Source organism: Phaenicophaeus curvirostris, chromosome 10 (assembly GCF_032191515.1).
Source record: "Phaenicophaeus curvirostris isolate KB17595 chromosome 10, BPBGC_Pcur_1.0, whole genome shotgun sequence".
NCBI classification, from domain to species: Eukaryota; Metazoa; Chordata; class Aves; order Cuculiformes; family Cuculidae; genus Phaenicophaeus; species Phaenicophaeus curvirostris.
Genome location: NC_091401.1, coordinates 10129101 through 10144598, shown reverse-complemented (window position 1 = coordinate 10144598; position 15498 = coordinate 10129101). Strand labels below are relative to the sequence as shown.

At 43.2% G+C, this 15498-nt stretch overlaps 1 protein-coding gene across 6 annotated transcripts in view; it reads right to left on the bottom strand.

Moving 5' to 3' along the window:
• The window catches only part of TFDP2 (transcription factor Dp-2), a 30313-nt gene that overhangs the window by 7320 nt on the left and 7495 nt on the right, over positions 1–15498 (bottom strand). For 3 of the 6 annotated variants that reach the window (XM_069864431.1, XM_069864434.1, XM_069864436.1), the window contains 5 exons: positions 8210–8313; positions 4739–4860; positions 3704–3751; positions 2213–2375; positions 1913–2059 (listed from right to left, as the gene is read on the bottom strand). In XM_069864431.1, coding sequence (XP_069720532.1) covers positions 1913–2059; positions 2213–2375; positions 3704–3751; positions 4739–4860; positions 8210–8313 — 584 coding nt within the window. Of the gene's footprint in view, positions 1–1912; positions 2060–2212; positions 2376–3703; positions 3752–4738; positions 4861–8209; positions 8314–9106; positions 9323–13781; positions 13869–15498 lie in introns of those variants that run through there. The other 3 variants (XM_069864433.1, XM_069864435.1, XM_069864432.1) reach the window with 3 other exon arrangements.

Sequence of the window (15498 nt, the reverse complement as noted above, 5' to 3'; positions counted from 1 at the left end):
CGTATTTCCTTCCTTTTCAAGCAGGCTCAGTGCAGTTGCATGAGTTTCACACAACAGGGCTGACAAACTGTAATGTCTTTCTTTGTCAACAATTTTAACTCCAGTAAAGACTCACTTATTCCAAGAGACTGGATCTTTTCCCCACCTACCCCTCCTCTTTCCTGTTGTGCACCAAGTGTTCATTGGCACAAAATGAAATGCTTGAGGGGGTGCTTTGGGGTTGGTTTGCTTGCCCTCCTGCCCTACCCTCTTGTGGATTGTGTGTGCCCCTTCCACCGCTCTCCTGCCAGCCACGCATATGTGGAGACTCAGCTCGGGATCACCAGCATCTACCCAGTGCCCCTCATTTCTGTCTGGACTACTCCTTTGAGACTTGATCAAACTAACAGGATTTCAGCAGCAAAAAGACTGTAGAGGTAACATTTTCTACATGAGCAAAACCAGTGAGTTTTAGAATTCCCTTTTCATTCAGCCACTGAAACTGAACAACGCTGTCTTGTAAAATTCAGCTGCTCTGACCCCCACTATTTTATTTGCAATGTTGCTTTGTGGTGGCTCCCACACACACTTTAATGTTCAAAATGCTTCTTTCAGAGCCTGGTAGATGACATTCTTTGCTGGACAAATGTCTAACTCTTAAACCAAATAAACTACAGATATAGTTTAGACATGGTTTCTAAATAACAAGCTTTTTTGTACTGATTTCTCATTTTTGTGCTAGCAATCTCATTAAGGAATTACTCTGTAAGAAGAGCAGGCACTGTATACAGCTTCAAAAGCAACATTAATTCTGATTTTCACACCATGAAAGTGCAGCTTTCTTTTTGTCTATTATTTTCTAATATGTCACAGGAAGCCACATTTTAGTAGAATAGGCCTGGCTTCCATTTTTGGCCTGCGGAACTGGAGCCTCAAGCAGTGAGTAGTGTATGATCACTGTAAGTGACACGATGAAATTCCAGTTCCCTATCTGTAACAATAACCTACCGAAGATGCCACATTCACATGAATCATGTAAAATGCGGGTTTATCAGTAAGGTTTTTAAAAGAGAACCCTGTAGTGACTGAGCACATGCACACTCCCTGGGTGGATGCATTTTCCAAGCTGCTCTATTGCACAAGGATAGCGAAAGCTTTTTTCTTGCCACACTGAAAGACAATTGATGTAAATGCACCTGCACAACCCCCCGCCGTTCTGTACTGAAGAGGCACCTCACCCACCTTTTAAGATATTTAATGTCACAAGTACCACAAATATAGTACACATTAAGATGTATTTACAGTCATTACAGCACACTGCAGTAAACACAGTAACTTGTGCTGTTTATTTATAGAGCATTTGGCCTGAAGGACAAGCAGCATTTGTGCACATAAATTCTGGCATTCCTGCAAAACCACGGTAACTCTTAGCCTGCTGGAAAAATAATGGAAATAACCAATAAGTAAAACTTAATTTCTTTCCCTGCCAGTTCATAATTAATATTTGACATCCTAGCAGGAATTGTTTTTCTATTTTGTTTCCTTTGACTGTCCTTTCCAAGTACAGCCATCAATAGAAAGTCGGTCTCCCTTTAAATATACACCATTTGTAAGCATAGCTGCCTTTGAACTTTCTTCTGGTTAATTCAAGCTGCTACAGGCGTTAATCTTAAAAGTAATCCCTGATTTAATCAATGCCCTTTTCTGTAAAGTAAACAGAGTTTTTTAAGCTTCATGTAATGTGTACTAAATAAAACTGAAGGAATCCAACATATCCTCTCAGTGTATTCAAACATTGAAAGATGTATTTTCACAGTGTGCAAGAATCAAAACCAGTCAGGCCCAAGTGGAGAAAAAACCCTCTTCTAAAATAAAGCAGCTCTGTTATCACAGCCTGTGAACTATATAGAATTTCCCGCCTGCCTCACTTTACCTCTAGATTCTGACATTCCTGAGCTGAGTTTGTAGGAAGGCCGATCCACCGGATTTCCTTCTTCTCCTTTGAAATTATGTTCATCGCCATCAGGACGTTAAGGGCATCATAAACTCTCCGTCTGATGTTTTTCTGATCATAAGCCTGCTAAAAGAACAAGGCAATATTGATTACAACTGAAGAATTCAAAAGGGAAAAGAAGACAGAACGCATCCCTCAGAGAACAGCACAAGATAAGAGGACACAATTCCATGACAATTTGGTAACGGTCTAACAAATTTCAACACCGTATTTGCTTACCGAATCTGCAGCCAGGTGGCTGTTAGAATTTGTGAATTCTGATACCAGCTCATCAGCGACTTCATTGTATGAAGTCGTTCCTTTACGTTGAACTTTTTCACATACTTTCATTGAAAAATGTCTCAAACCCTTCCCGTTTTTATCTCCTTTTTTGCTTCTCTTGCTGGAAGGAGAGAAGTAATTACTTTAATACATTGAATATTAATGAGCCACTTTGTTACACAGCAAAACCTCTACTTTTTGCAACAAGAATCAGGACTTACAACATTAGGTACTACCTAAATAAAACTGTTCTGCTTGTTCGAATCAGTGTTTTACTTCTTATAAACTGGCAAAAATGTTACACTGGAGCCCTTCTCCTTTTCTCAGTGATTTCTGCACGGATAGCATTTGCACACACGTTGCTGCACAGATGCTTAAAAATCTGGGTTTGTAATTCATCTTCAGGCAGTTTCACAAAACAGTCAAGAAAGGGTGGGGAAGGAGATCCTCAAAGGGTGCTTATGTGCCTGGAAGCCAGATTTACAGGGAAGTCTCACGTTTGTGCTTAAAATAGGAAGGCTCAGACGTTCCTATTTACAGTGCAGCAGAAGATACCTTAACTGCCCCAACGACCACATTTAATATCTGTGCCATCACAGTTAAGACTGAGACATGGGAATCTTTTCTGTAGATAGTAAGTACATATTCATTGGGGTTTAAGGTGCCAAATTAATAACTGGTAAGTGCCAGGGTTATTTTCCATTCCCTTTCTTCCTCTTGGAAACCAAGAGCTTAGATAACAGTCATGGAAAAAAAACAGGAGCAATAGGTTTTATCACCCAGCTAGATTTGGTTAAGTATTTTGACAGAAGCCTTTGAAAAGCTTAGCTGTGTTGGTCTGATTTTGGTTTTAATTGCAATTTTACCAGGTGGTTTGATATGATGTTTCAGGGAGATCTGTTCTTTTACAGAAAAAAGGCCTGTTCCATCAACAGCAGCAAACTAAGGAAAACACTAAAACACAAGAATGCTTTTCAAAATTCTGAATGTATTTAAGAAAACAGAACATTGGAGGAAAGGAGGATGGAAGAAAAGGAAGAGTGGAAAGGAACAGAAAATTTAAAAACCCAACACTCCTAATCCCTACACAGACATTCAATGTGAGTAACCCCTGATCCGTGACCAAACCAAACCACCTCAGATGCATTCAAAGAACTTTTGGAAGTGAAGGAAAAGATTATCTGTTTACAAGTATTTGTCACACTGAAAACAAGAACAATTCTGTTCCTGAAGATGCAGTGTTGTTTTTCACGACTCCCAGTATGATCTGTAACAGCAAATGCATCTATCAGGAAATGATAAACCAGAGGGGAGTGCATTAGAACTACAAGAAATGACACCCAGCACAGCTTTTACATGGAGATGTGGACACTGCTGGAAGATGGAGACACGAAGAAGTGAAAAACAGATACAACTGCATACAGAAAATCTACGTGCAATAACACTCACCTTTCTGAAAAATCTGATTCTATAAATTCTCGAGTCCGCTTTCTGTCCCTAAGAAAAGACAATCCAAACTTAGATGAAAATAACGTTATATATTTAGACTGATCCAGAAACCAAGAAAAGATTCAAAAGGTACTCCGGGAAATGGAGTACACATACTCAGCACAAAAATCAAGCTTAACACCTGCTCAGCTGGGTCTGCAGTTTATTGACTCTGTGGTGGGAACATAGTGACTGGGAAGTACAAGCCTAAGACAGTTTTGCTTACAGCACAGAATGAAGAAAGCCAAAGCACAAACATTATAGTGGCATTTCTTCTGTTTCCTAGATGCTCCATTTTCCCACCTCCAAAGCCAGAAAGGTACTACTGACATTCATCACTAATTAGAAAAATTAACTTGGATGGGGAAATAAATTACTTCATTTTCAGAGGCAAAGCACTACACCTGTCTGGAGACACATAAACTCAACAGTACTAGTATTAGAAAAACCAGCCACGAAACACTGTAAAGACTAGATTTGCTGAGAAGAGATAAAGATCGTCCTGTTAGTCTGGAGCACCTCAGAACCCCATGAAAACTCATTGCTGATGTAAAACAATAAAAAAAAATACAACATTGATTACATTAACAATTTTCCATCACAGTTTATTCTTCAGTGCCTCTTGAACTGTTTTTGACAGTCTTTCCCCGACCAGCACCTGGTGATATACTCAACAGCAGAGCTCCTTGGATATACTATGAATTTATGAAAAGAAATAAAGGCTTGTTTTAACAGGACTCATGGATTTGTGACTCTCCATTTTCACAAAAAAACAGACACTGCCTTCAACTGAAACTCAAACGGGCAGTGAAGTGACCAGTGCTTGTACTTCGTGTATGCTCCAGACATCAGAAGTGCCCAAGAGGCTGAAGAGCACGTACCTTTTATTTGTGCAAGAACTAGAAGCTGTAAGCCAGTGTATAGATACAACAGTATAAACACAGGAAAAGGTCAGAACAGATGCTCAAACATCTTTGAATAAAACTCAGATCTTACCCTGGGACCCAGCCCGAAGCTTCCATTACGTGTGTCTGTGTGACCATGGTCGGAGCTGGGTTATATGGACTCCCAATCAGAACACTCCCTGAATTGCTCAGTCTTTGTGATGTGCTTATGATCTATGAAATTCAGAAATAAAAAACACAGGTTTCTCAAGAAAACAGTGATTACCACAGCCTCAAATTCATGCTAAGCGTGGTACTAGGAGAAAAAGCAGTAATTTTGTACCAGGTGCAAGCCGCAGTCAAAATGCCCAGCAGAGCTGTCCCCAGGAGATCGTCACACACCAGAGTAATAACAATGCTGTTCAGCTTTCTAACCGCACCACGTTACTGTATTACTCACACAGACAAGTACTAGACAGATAGAAACAATTCCTGGGTATGGCAGAGCTACACCCCAATAAATCTATCATCGCATTGTTCCTCTCAGAGTACATCTAGGCAATTTCTTGATAGCTGTAACCAATAAAGCCTCCTTGCCAGTGGGTTTGTCTCCTTTTATCGTCTGCCTTAGGTAATAAAGACAGTTTGAGTTGCAGGCAAAGCAGTTGCAGTTTCTAGCATTCACGAGCTTTGAAGGTGTGCTGGCAAGCTAGTAACACAATGTTGTACCTATAGAATGAACATAAAGTCTGTCCAGTACAGACAGAATTGACATTTACTCAAACCTGGGGAAACGGTGTAGAATGGTCGTTAACGCTAAGACACTCGGTCTCAATTTTTAAATCATATCTCAGTTCATTTGTTGAAGTAAATCACCAGAAGAATTTATATAGTATTTATAAATTAAACAGTATTCATTTGTTACTCTTGAAAATAAAACATACCTAAATTATTTTGATTCCAGTATGTCAAGATTAAAACAAAAGCTTCTTGGACAATGCCTTTACTCGCATACCTTATTTCACTTTTTTAAACTTGATTTTCATTTACTCCATTTGTACGTGACATTTTGAGTAAGGACAGCAAAAAACTTTGTAGTTTCCTTTACTACTTACCTGACCCAACACCCACATGAGTGTACAGCAGACACTTTGTTTGGTACCCATTAATACTGTTTAAACAAGTAGAAAAACTGGTGCCTGAAGGATTTCCCGTTTCCTTAGCTCACTGGTCACTCCTTCACATCCCTTCTGACACCACACTGTGATGATATGTCTGCATTTTTTGTCTTAAAGATATAAATTTATGTTATTTATTTTTGCAAGCGGATAGCCTGACAGAAACAAGTGCAAACCGAACACAAGGTGGGTGTTTATTTACTGGTTGACACCAGAGAACCAAAGCTCCCTGGATGGCTGCTCTACATGCTGTATGCACACACAGGAAAGGTATTGACTTTCCTCATTAGCACAAAGTCAGAAACACTTCGTGATAGAATGATCAGTTTTTAAAAGTGTGCGGGAGTCCAGGCCTGCTGTAACAGCAGCGTGTGAGAATCAGCTACGAAGCATTTCAATCAAACGCCAATCCAATTCAGTGACATCTCTTATCCATGTCTTCTAACACTGTAAATACCCTTTATGCGCCGTACATGGTTCTGCCAGCATATGGCTGACACGCCAGAGAGAACAGATCTTAAATATTTTGCACACTGAAATGAATTTCCCTGCATTCCACCCTCAAGCACACAAATCGGTATTAGTTCAGTGTCACTTTTAAATGCACTACTCAGTGTTTGCCTTCCCCCAAAACGCTACTCTGAGTATTTTCAGAGGACCAATCCCATCTTCTCTTAAAAGCAAACATTTTCCCAGTGTGCCTGAAGTACTCACCTAAGTTCACTGCACAGCATAAAACAGAAAAAGAAAACCTCACCCTAATTTAGGAAACAGAGCATCTGTTGGGTGTGTTAAATCCTGTAATTAGGCACTAACATTTTATCAATAATGCTTACGCTGTTGAATCTACGCCTACAGACTGAATCTAAAGAAACCATGACAATGCTCATACACAAGAAGCCAACCTGCAAACTGTTCGGATCTCACCACTTGCACAGCCCTGCTCCAGGCACTCAGCCCAGCGGTTCCCGTCCAGCCACGAGCTCACTCTGCTGACCCTCGGGAGCAGCCACAAGGGCCATGACCTACAGTGGGTTGCATAAACCCCAAAACCTTTAACAGCAGCAGGGTGGTGCTAATGCAGGTGCGACGGCAAAGGACTGTTAACATCCCCACCATTAAGGACTTGCAAACATTCTCTTTTACATGGCCTGACACACAACACAGCTGTGCACTGGATATCTTAGGAGGCTGGTGTTAATGGTGACTGAACAAGAAGATGGTTTCTGAATAGAGATCTGTCTTTGCAAAGTCACTGAATAAAATAACAACAATTTAATTTAAAATTAAAATAAGAATTAAAAAAATAAAATACAATAAAATGTGTCTCAAACCATGCAGTAGCTTTTTGCAACTTCTACCTGCAATAGAACCTAAACCAGAACTTGGGTTCAGTTAAACCCAAAGTAGGGCCTTCAGCAGTCACTCCTAAGAGCAGGAACTGCATTACCTGACTGCTCTCCCCTGCTCATGGCTGTTATTTCTTGCACTCACAAAACACACATTTTGTAGTAGAGCTATTCCAGAGAAATGCTGTCGGGCACTCGCTCTAGAAATACTTGCAGCAGTCAGGGTGCAGAGGAACAGTGTTCTCCAGAGGACAGCCTGGGGCTAGTACTGCAGATGGAGAGCTCTGCACAGTGGAGAACGCCGCTCGGGGGGCCTGGCAGCAACGCTTGTGCCCATCTGTCCAACCAGGATAAAAGCCACTGAAGAACAGCCATAACTGCTGAAGCAAAAAAGACCCACCACAATTATTTATAAAATGCACTAAACGGCTCATGTACTCGGGCAAAGTGCTTGGCCAGCAGACTTCAGGTTACTTGAAACAGTTCCCTGATGGCCTCTTTAGTTTTTCAGCCACCAGAAAATCAAAAAACATTCTCAGAACGAGATCCAAAATCCCTGAAAGAGCCAGACACACTCATACACAGATATCACTGACAGGAAAAGACAGCTTTATGAAGAGTACTTCAAGCAACTTAAATCTCTAGCAACACATCTGAGACACTTACTCTCTGGCAATGCTGGAGATTTACTGGTGAGAACATGACTCAAAATGTTCAGAGAGCACCAATAACATTCTTAATGAGATTTTCTTAATAGACTTTTGACTAATACTTCAATTGTCAGCTGGCAAAGCTGTTTCAATTTCCGTTCAAAGCCACAGGTATCCCCTAAGGTCACATACATGATTGGTGCTGGGAGGGGCAGTCCTGGGTGCTGTCCTTGCTGCACCCACACCCCTCCATCCAGGCAGGGCACTTCAGCAGCCCTGGCTGCGGCAGGAGGCAGTGAGTTCCTAGCACTGTTCACAGCTTTGTTTGTCATGTTTCTATATCACATCAACAAGAAGCCACGCACTGAGTTATACGAGCCAGCATCACCCGAGTTGCAAAACTTACCATTTGGGGTCCAACATTCACATTGATTGGTCCTAAGGTTTTTGGCAAGATCTTAGTTGAGGAGTTGGTGCTGGAAACTGGTAATGTGATTATTGAAATATTACCTGAAAAGAGCAGTAAAAATAGAGTTTTAAATTACTTCCTTAGTAACCTGTGAATAACACTTTGGCAAATGCTCACACCATTTAATGTTTTGGAATCATCAGCTTTCTTGTCTCATACTCTGCAAACACCCCCTCACATAAAGCCTCCAGACCCTTCAGATGTTACAAGGGCACCTCACAAAACTACACCTTCACTATTTCAACTTTAAAATTAGATGTTAGAATTTTATTTCCAGAAACAACAACTTCTTGCCTAAGAAGAGCATTCAGCCTGCCATTCCTCAGCATTAAGTTAATGAGCATACCTCTAGAAAGCAGTTAGCGTGCAAGTCCTGTTTGTAAACATAAGCATACATACAAAACATGTATCCATGCATCTCCACAGCCCTAATCATTCCTTGTTCGACTATACTAAAGCATTCCCTAAACATCCATGCAGTCACCTATCACAGCCTGTCACTGTACAGATGGAGTAAATGGCACCTTTACCACTCACCTAAAGTAACAGAGCAGGCAGCTGTAAATCAAGATAAAGCCAACCACGCCATCTCTAACCCAGCATGTTCTCATCCCAAGATCTTTATCTTTGTGATCCTGGACTGCTTACAGATCTAACTTGCCCCGCTTTACACAGAGACGCACAGCTCTATGCTGAGTGCTCACGAATGCTCCTCCTCTAGTCCAAACCATATCTTGTAATCTTGATTACTCAGACTTAATGTGCAGCACTACCTTTAGCCCATGAGCGTTCAACTGTTGTACACACACCACTTAAAGCAGTGAACACACTTACTTATTCATGGAGCTCCTGCCTCTATGATAGTTTCAGAGAGGTGGGAATGGATCCATCAAATACCACCCGCCATTCTTAAGCACAGCCGTATTCAAAATGGGCGATGACAGCGGTGGGTCAGGAGGCAGAATCAAATACAAGGAAGAGCTGCTGCTACCTCGTAATCCAGAGTGAGCTTGGGTCTAGCTGGGATCTCGAGCCCTACGGACAAGGACTGGCTCCTGAAGAGCTCCTTACACTCTCTGGCACTTGCAGACAGGAACTGAATGCACCTGGGGTGACAGGTTCCATCAGAACAGCACCGACACCAGCTCTCACCAACACTCAGCTTAGCCTGGAGGGTCCCAAGCTGACCCAGGGGTGTCAGACATCTCTGTTCCCTGGTCTTTTCTCATACAACATGTTCTCCGATGCACACTTTCTCTTCTCATTTGGTCCTGAACCATGCACTACAAACCAGTTTTGTATTATTTAACTACACCTATGTCTTGCCATGAGGTAACTGGAAAACCAGAAATTCAACAGTGTAATTATCCTGTAACACAGAGCAGAAGAAACACAACTGAGAGAAAAAGGTTAAAAAAGGATCTCCTGTAGCTACAGCACAGAAAAAACATAGCTATATGCGAAGTCTCACTTTTATAAAAAATGAACATAGATTTGAGAAATATTTACAATCTGAGAGAAGGATGTTCTAACGTTCTCTGTAAATCCTTTGGCTTCTGAAGCAACACTACTATCTTCTAGAAGGCAGATCTGATTCTGACAACACCTTCTGAAGAAGCTTGCTGCTTCTCTAGTCAATAAATCAAATAATTTATTCATCTACCTAACTCACCTAGAAAAAAACCTTCTAAAACCCACACATTCACAACCCCACCCCCAAAAGTAAATCCGTGCTCTATTATGAAGCATCTTTTGTGAGGCAATGCCAGAGTGCAGAAGACAACAGTAATTTGTGATTTACATACGCTGTGGGCCCATTTTGAACTCTTTTGAGTTCTCAAAACCGGCCACTTAATTGTCTGTTTCACTTTTTGATAGGATTTTGCCCAGGATTTACTCAGCCATGCTGGTGTATTTTCATCAAAACCTAGTCTGATCCCTCACTGCAGGCTGCTGCTAAAACTTCTGACTCTCTTTTCTTCAGCATCAGCTCTCATGCCATTCCTCCTTGACCCTTTTCTTACCAGGGAGAAGAAATAAATTCCTTTCCCTGGTGCTGACAACATAAGTCACCTGGCGAAAAACAATGCAATTCTGGAATGTCAGCATTAGGCTCACAGTTCTCTTGCCATTGGGCTAGACCAGAGTTGGCTCCAGCAATGCTCCTGCGACAGGCACTGTAACGCCACGTTTCACAATGCAGAAGTGAGTGGTGTCAGACGGACAGTGCCACACAATCAGTACAGCCAAATGCACTGCCCGCTGCCCCACATCAATCGCTGTACACACTGCTCCAAATATTTAATGGTGGCAACACCATCTTCCTATCTCTCCTCACTGCAAACACGACAGCTGGTTCAGCGAGCTGCTGCAGAGAGCTAATGCATTTCCGAATAGATGGCATCAGCACCCCCACCTAAAGAGCCAGATTCTGCAGTCAATATCACCAGCATCACTAGTCTACTCTAAACAAAGACAAATACAACTTCCAAGATCCTCCCGTCCTGCCTGTGGCCCTTGTGCTGTGGCCACCCAGGTCCATGGGACACAGCTCTCACTGAAAGGCCTGGAGCTGGCCAGGACCAGTCCCAGCACCATTAAAACTTCCCCACAAGCTGGAAGCTGCTGACATAAGCACATCCAGTTCAGAGAGCAGGCCCTTGCTTGCTAAGATGACTGGCTGTATTTTACACCACACTCGTGACGTCAGTGCTCCTCTGTTTGCAGAAGAGTTCCTTATTTCTGAAGTTCTGAAGGCAACGTAGCCTTACGAAACAGCAGGCATCAACAGGAACATCTCTTCAAGTCTTATTTATAAAACAGCATAGAAAAAGTAGGAGGAAGTCGATGTCACGCTGTAGATAATCTAAAAATATTCAACAGACTTCTAACAAACATTCAAGAGATTTCTGTATTCAACTTAAAGCAGAAATATCACCAAATGCATTCTATACACTTTATCACGCAGCAACTGTCTGATAAACAACACGTGATAAGCAACAGCTTTAAACATGATCAAATTCCAAACAAATGGCAAATTTTAATAACATCTACCATTTGGGGACAAAAAAATATTATAGTAATTTATGTCCCACTGAAAAACAGCAGTGGGCACAGTGATAAGCTGAGCACAATGAGATCCATCAGCCTTTTGGCCGTGGTAATCTTACTGCATGGATGAAAAAGGTCAGCAGAGACGGATCAAACCAGAATGATTTGTATAATAATGCTCAATTCTTACATAATGTTTCTCGGCTGTACTTTCAATGCACAAAGGAGGTCAGCGTCAGTCCCATTTTACCTATGGAAAACCAAGCATGTGGGAAAGAAAACCACTTGCAGCTCTCAGAGAGAGGCTTCAGCTGCACTATATATAAACCCACCACAAACAGAGCATGTTCGTCATTGATGCAAATTCAAACCAAAAAGCTGTCAGCGGACATATATATGTTTCTCTTAGAACAAAAGCACTTTGCTTCTACATAAATTATTTTTCCAGCCCTCAGTCACAACTACTGTTTCTCATGGAGAAAAAATGGGAGTGCTATTCTTTCATATTTAGGAAAACATGATCACTACATCTGGCATTTGTGAAATGTTTTCACTTGCATGCACCAAGAAAAATTCAGTTTAAATGATCTTTAGTTCCAGCAGTCACAGAACAAAGCTATTCTTGCTTATGCCCATGTATGCTCACACACACATGCTAACTAACCACCTAACTTGAAATCACTGTGTGGCATCCTAAACAGCTTCACTTCACACAAACATCTTGGACTCCAATGCAAATATGAAGCTAAAGAGGTTTCAGTCATTTTTTTCCCATATAAGTAACTCTGTTAGGTCTCCAGCTCAGTTGCACAGACAATCAGACAATGTCAACCAGAGAATCTATAGAACCTGTCACAGCCAGTTTGAAGGAAACCATGGCTGATGGGCAGCCCAGCCAGCTGGGGTCACACACAATGCGTACGCCCACAAAAAAAGGCTTTGAATTTTTATACAAAACACCAGGGAAATGTTGGTAATTTGGATTTCATATCTGGAGCTCTGGAACAAACGCCCCCGTTTTTCAAAGCGTATGAATGAATGGCCATTTTAACTCACACAGCCGATGGCCTGGCAATAACGGCAAAAAAACAGTTCAGAGTTGTGAAATATTATCAGTCCCTCAGGGTATTCTGCAATAACGTGATGAGTCCTCAGGCTTCTCTGTTATACTAAAACATAAATTGATCTCCAAGATCAAGGTACAGTATTATAAAAGCATATAGAAAGCCTGAATTATTAACATGCTATTAGTATACACAGATTTTCTCAGCACATTTCTTCATATGTTCACTGCACAAACTTTGTAGGCCACAAACATCACTTTAGAAACTCCACAGTCTGTAGAAGCACATACATGTCTAGAAATATATGAAATCGTAGATCTGTAGGAAAGAAAAAACAAAATGGGGCAGACGATATCTCAGTGTATTAAGGCTTACACAGGCCAGTATATTTTCAGTCTTTTACTGCTCAATTTGAGACAAATGTATAGGAGTTCACAGCTGTAAGATTCTCAAAGTGCCAACTGTAGGCAGCCTATCGAGAATGGATTCTGTTGGCTTCAGTCACTTCAGCAGATCTCTTCAAGCACACAATGAACTCCCAGCGCCCTTCAAGAACCCCCTGAGGCCCTGCTCAGATAGGTATCACACACACTGCCACTGAAATTCGTTTATGGAGATCTCATCACCAATGCTCACTGCTGCCTGCAGGCCAGCACAGCCATGGCTATGGCTAAGCGATGGATTTGCCTTTTTTTCCCATGGTGGGGGGGAACAATGGGTGTTTTTCTGGTTGACTCTGTTCCCAATCCAGTGAAGCTCAGATGCCTACACGGCTATGCAGACACTGCGCAAAGGAAAATGTTTAAAAGCAGCGGTGAAGTAAGCAGAGCCAACTTCACTGGTGCTGTTGCCAGAAATGATGTCTATCAAAGCAAGCAAAAGATTGCATCACAAGGAAAGGCAGAAAATGGTAAATAGGTTAATTAAAAAAAAAAAAAAGCAAAAAAAGGGACAGACGCCTGCCTCAGCGGTGCCACTGCAGCAGCACGTGCGCGTGGCAGGCCTGTGCACCAAGAAGGTTCTGAAACATCAGCCCTATCAGGACTCAGTAAAAATAAGGTACTGCAGGGAGAAAGATACGTTGAAACAAATCCAGTGTGAAGTTGTATTGAAAGCTAAGATTCTCAGTGAAAGCAATCAGGATTGCAATTGATTTTAATAAAGGATCTTCCCTCATGGAGCCTGGCAGCCTAGAGCTGGGGACCTTCTCCTGCCACAGCAACAGAGACCACTTGTAAACTCACAGAACAGAAAAAGAGAGTAACACAAAAGTATCAACTAAAGACAGCAGGGCCCACCAACACTATTGTCTTAGCCTACAGGATAGTTTAAGGCAAGAATCAAATGTCATTCATAGTCAACCAGTTGAAAGCTGCTGTTTCTCTCTTCCATACCCAATGAACCCATAGGCATCAACTCGCTGCTCATGGACAAAAGTAGATCAGTATCCAGCATCTTCATTTGGATACAGACACATCGTGTCAGCCAACAGATCTTGTTTAGGAGTCAAACAGAACAGTTAACCTGCGAAATAAATTCTTTTTAAAATGCAAGAGCACTACCAATGGAAAATAACAAAATTCAGTTCCAGTAACTTTTATAATTTTTTTACAGGCACTTAAAATTTCAGAGTAATTTTTCAGGTCATTATCTACTGAAAATTAGGCTTATGCACCAGGTGATTGTCTATTTAATTGATCAAATTTACTTTTGGGAATACTGCTTACTTTTATAATAAGCTAAAAGCATGCCAAAAATAAGGCCTTGAAAACATCATCATTAAAAATGCAACCTATCCCATACAAGTAACTCCTTCCTAGACTTTGTTCCACTGCTGTCAGATGTATCACCTCTTCACCTCACCAGCAGCTGAGTTTTGAACAAAACAACCTTCTTCAGGAGACATCGTGGTTTTCTTCAGAAACAAATTCTCATCGGGAGTTTTTCCAGCTCAAAGTCTGGCAAGATTTTTCTTCCCTGAAACCAAGCCTTCCTGACCATTTCCACTTATTTTTATGTTGCTTTTGTTTTAACTGCAATAATTCTGAGCAAACTCCAACTTGTGAAGTTTATGGAAAACATTAACTCATACCAAAATGCCTCCCCTGCCCCAAACCTAAACTATTCTTAGTTAAATACGTTCTTAACAAGGACCTGCAGTCAGAATCACAGAACAGTAGGAGCAGGACCACTTAAGGCCACCTTGTCCAGTGCCCTGGCTCAAGCGGGGTCACTGAGGTCACCTCTGGAGGCACCCCGAGCTGGCTGCTCAGGACCATGTCCAGGTGACTTGTGAGCATCTCCAAGGATGAAAACTCCCCAACCTCTCTTGGCATCCGGTGCCAGAGATTGGTCACCCTCACACTGACTGCGGACGCACAGAGAGCGGCTCCTCCGCTTGGGCTGCGCCCACGCCTCTGCCCTCATCGGGCACCACCTAAGAAGGCCCCAGTTCCACCCTCTGTGCACCCTCCGGTTATGTATTTATAGACACGGGTGAACTCCCCCAGAGCCTCCTCCCCTCCCGGCGGGGGGCTCGGCGGAGCCGGGCAGGGCCGGGGCGCAGGGCCGGGGGCCCAGCGGAGCAGGGCAGGCCCGGGGGACAGGCCCAGGGGGCTCGGCCGGGGAGCAGCGCCGGGGGCCCAGCGGAGCGGGGCAGGCCCGGGGGGGCAGGGCCGGGGCGCAGGGCCGGGGTCCCAGCGGAGCGGGGTAGGCCCGGGGGGCAGGCCCGGGGGGCTCGGCCGGGGAGCAGCGCCGCGGGCCCAGCGGAGCGGGGCAGGCCCGGGGGCGGAGCGGGCACAGGCGAGGGGCAGGCCGGGCGGCCATGACGCTTTTCCTCCCCGCGCCGGGCCCAGACGGCAGCAATCGCGCGCCGAGCGGATGCGGGGCCGCAGCGGCCCAAGCAGGAGCAATCGCTCGCCGAGCGGGGTCAGGGACCGAGCCCTCCGGTGCCGCCGGCGGGGAAGCCGCTTTTCCCCGTTTTGTGACACGCGGACAGGGTTACGGACCGGGAACGCCTCCCAAAACCCGTGAAACGTTCGGTTACAGCCGCAGCTGTCCGACGCGACCTCGGCGTCATCGCTGATTTAATTCGCGGCTTGAACACGTTCC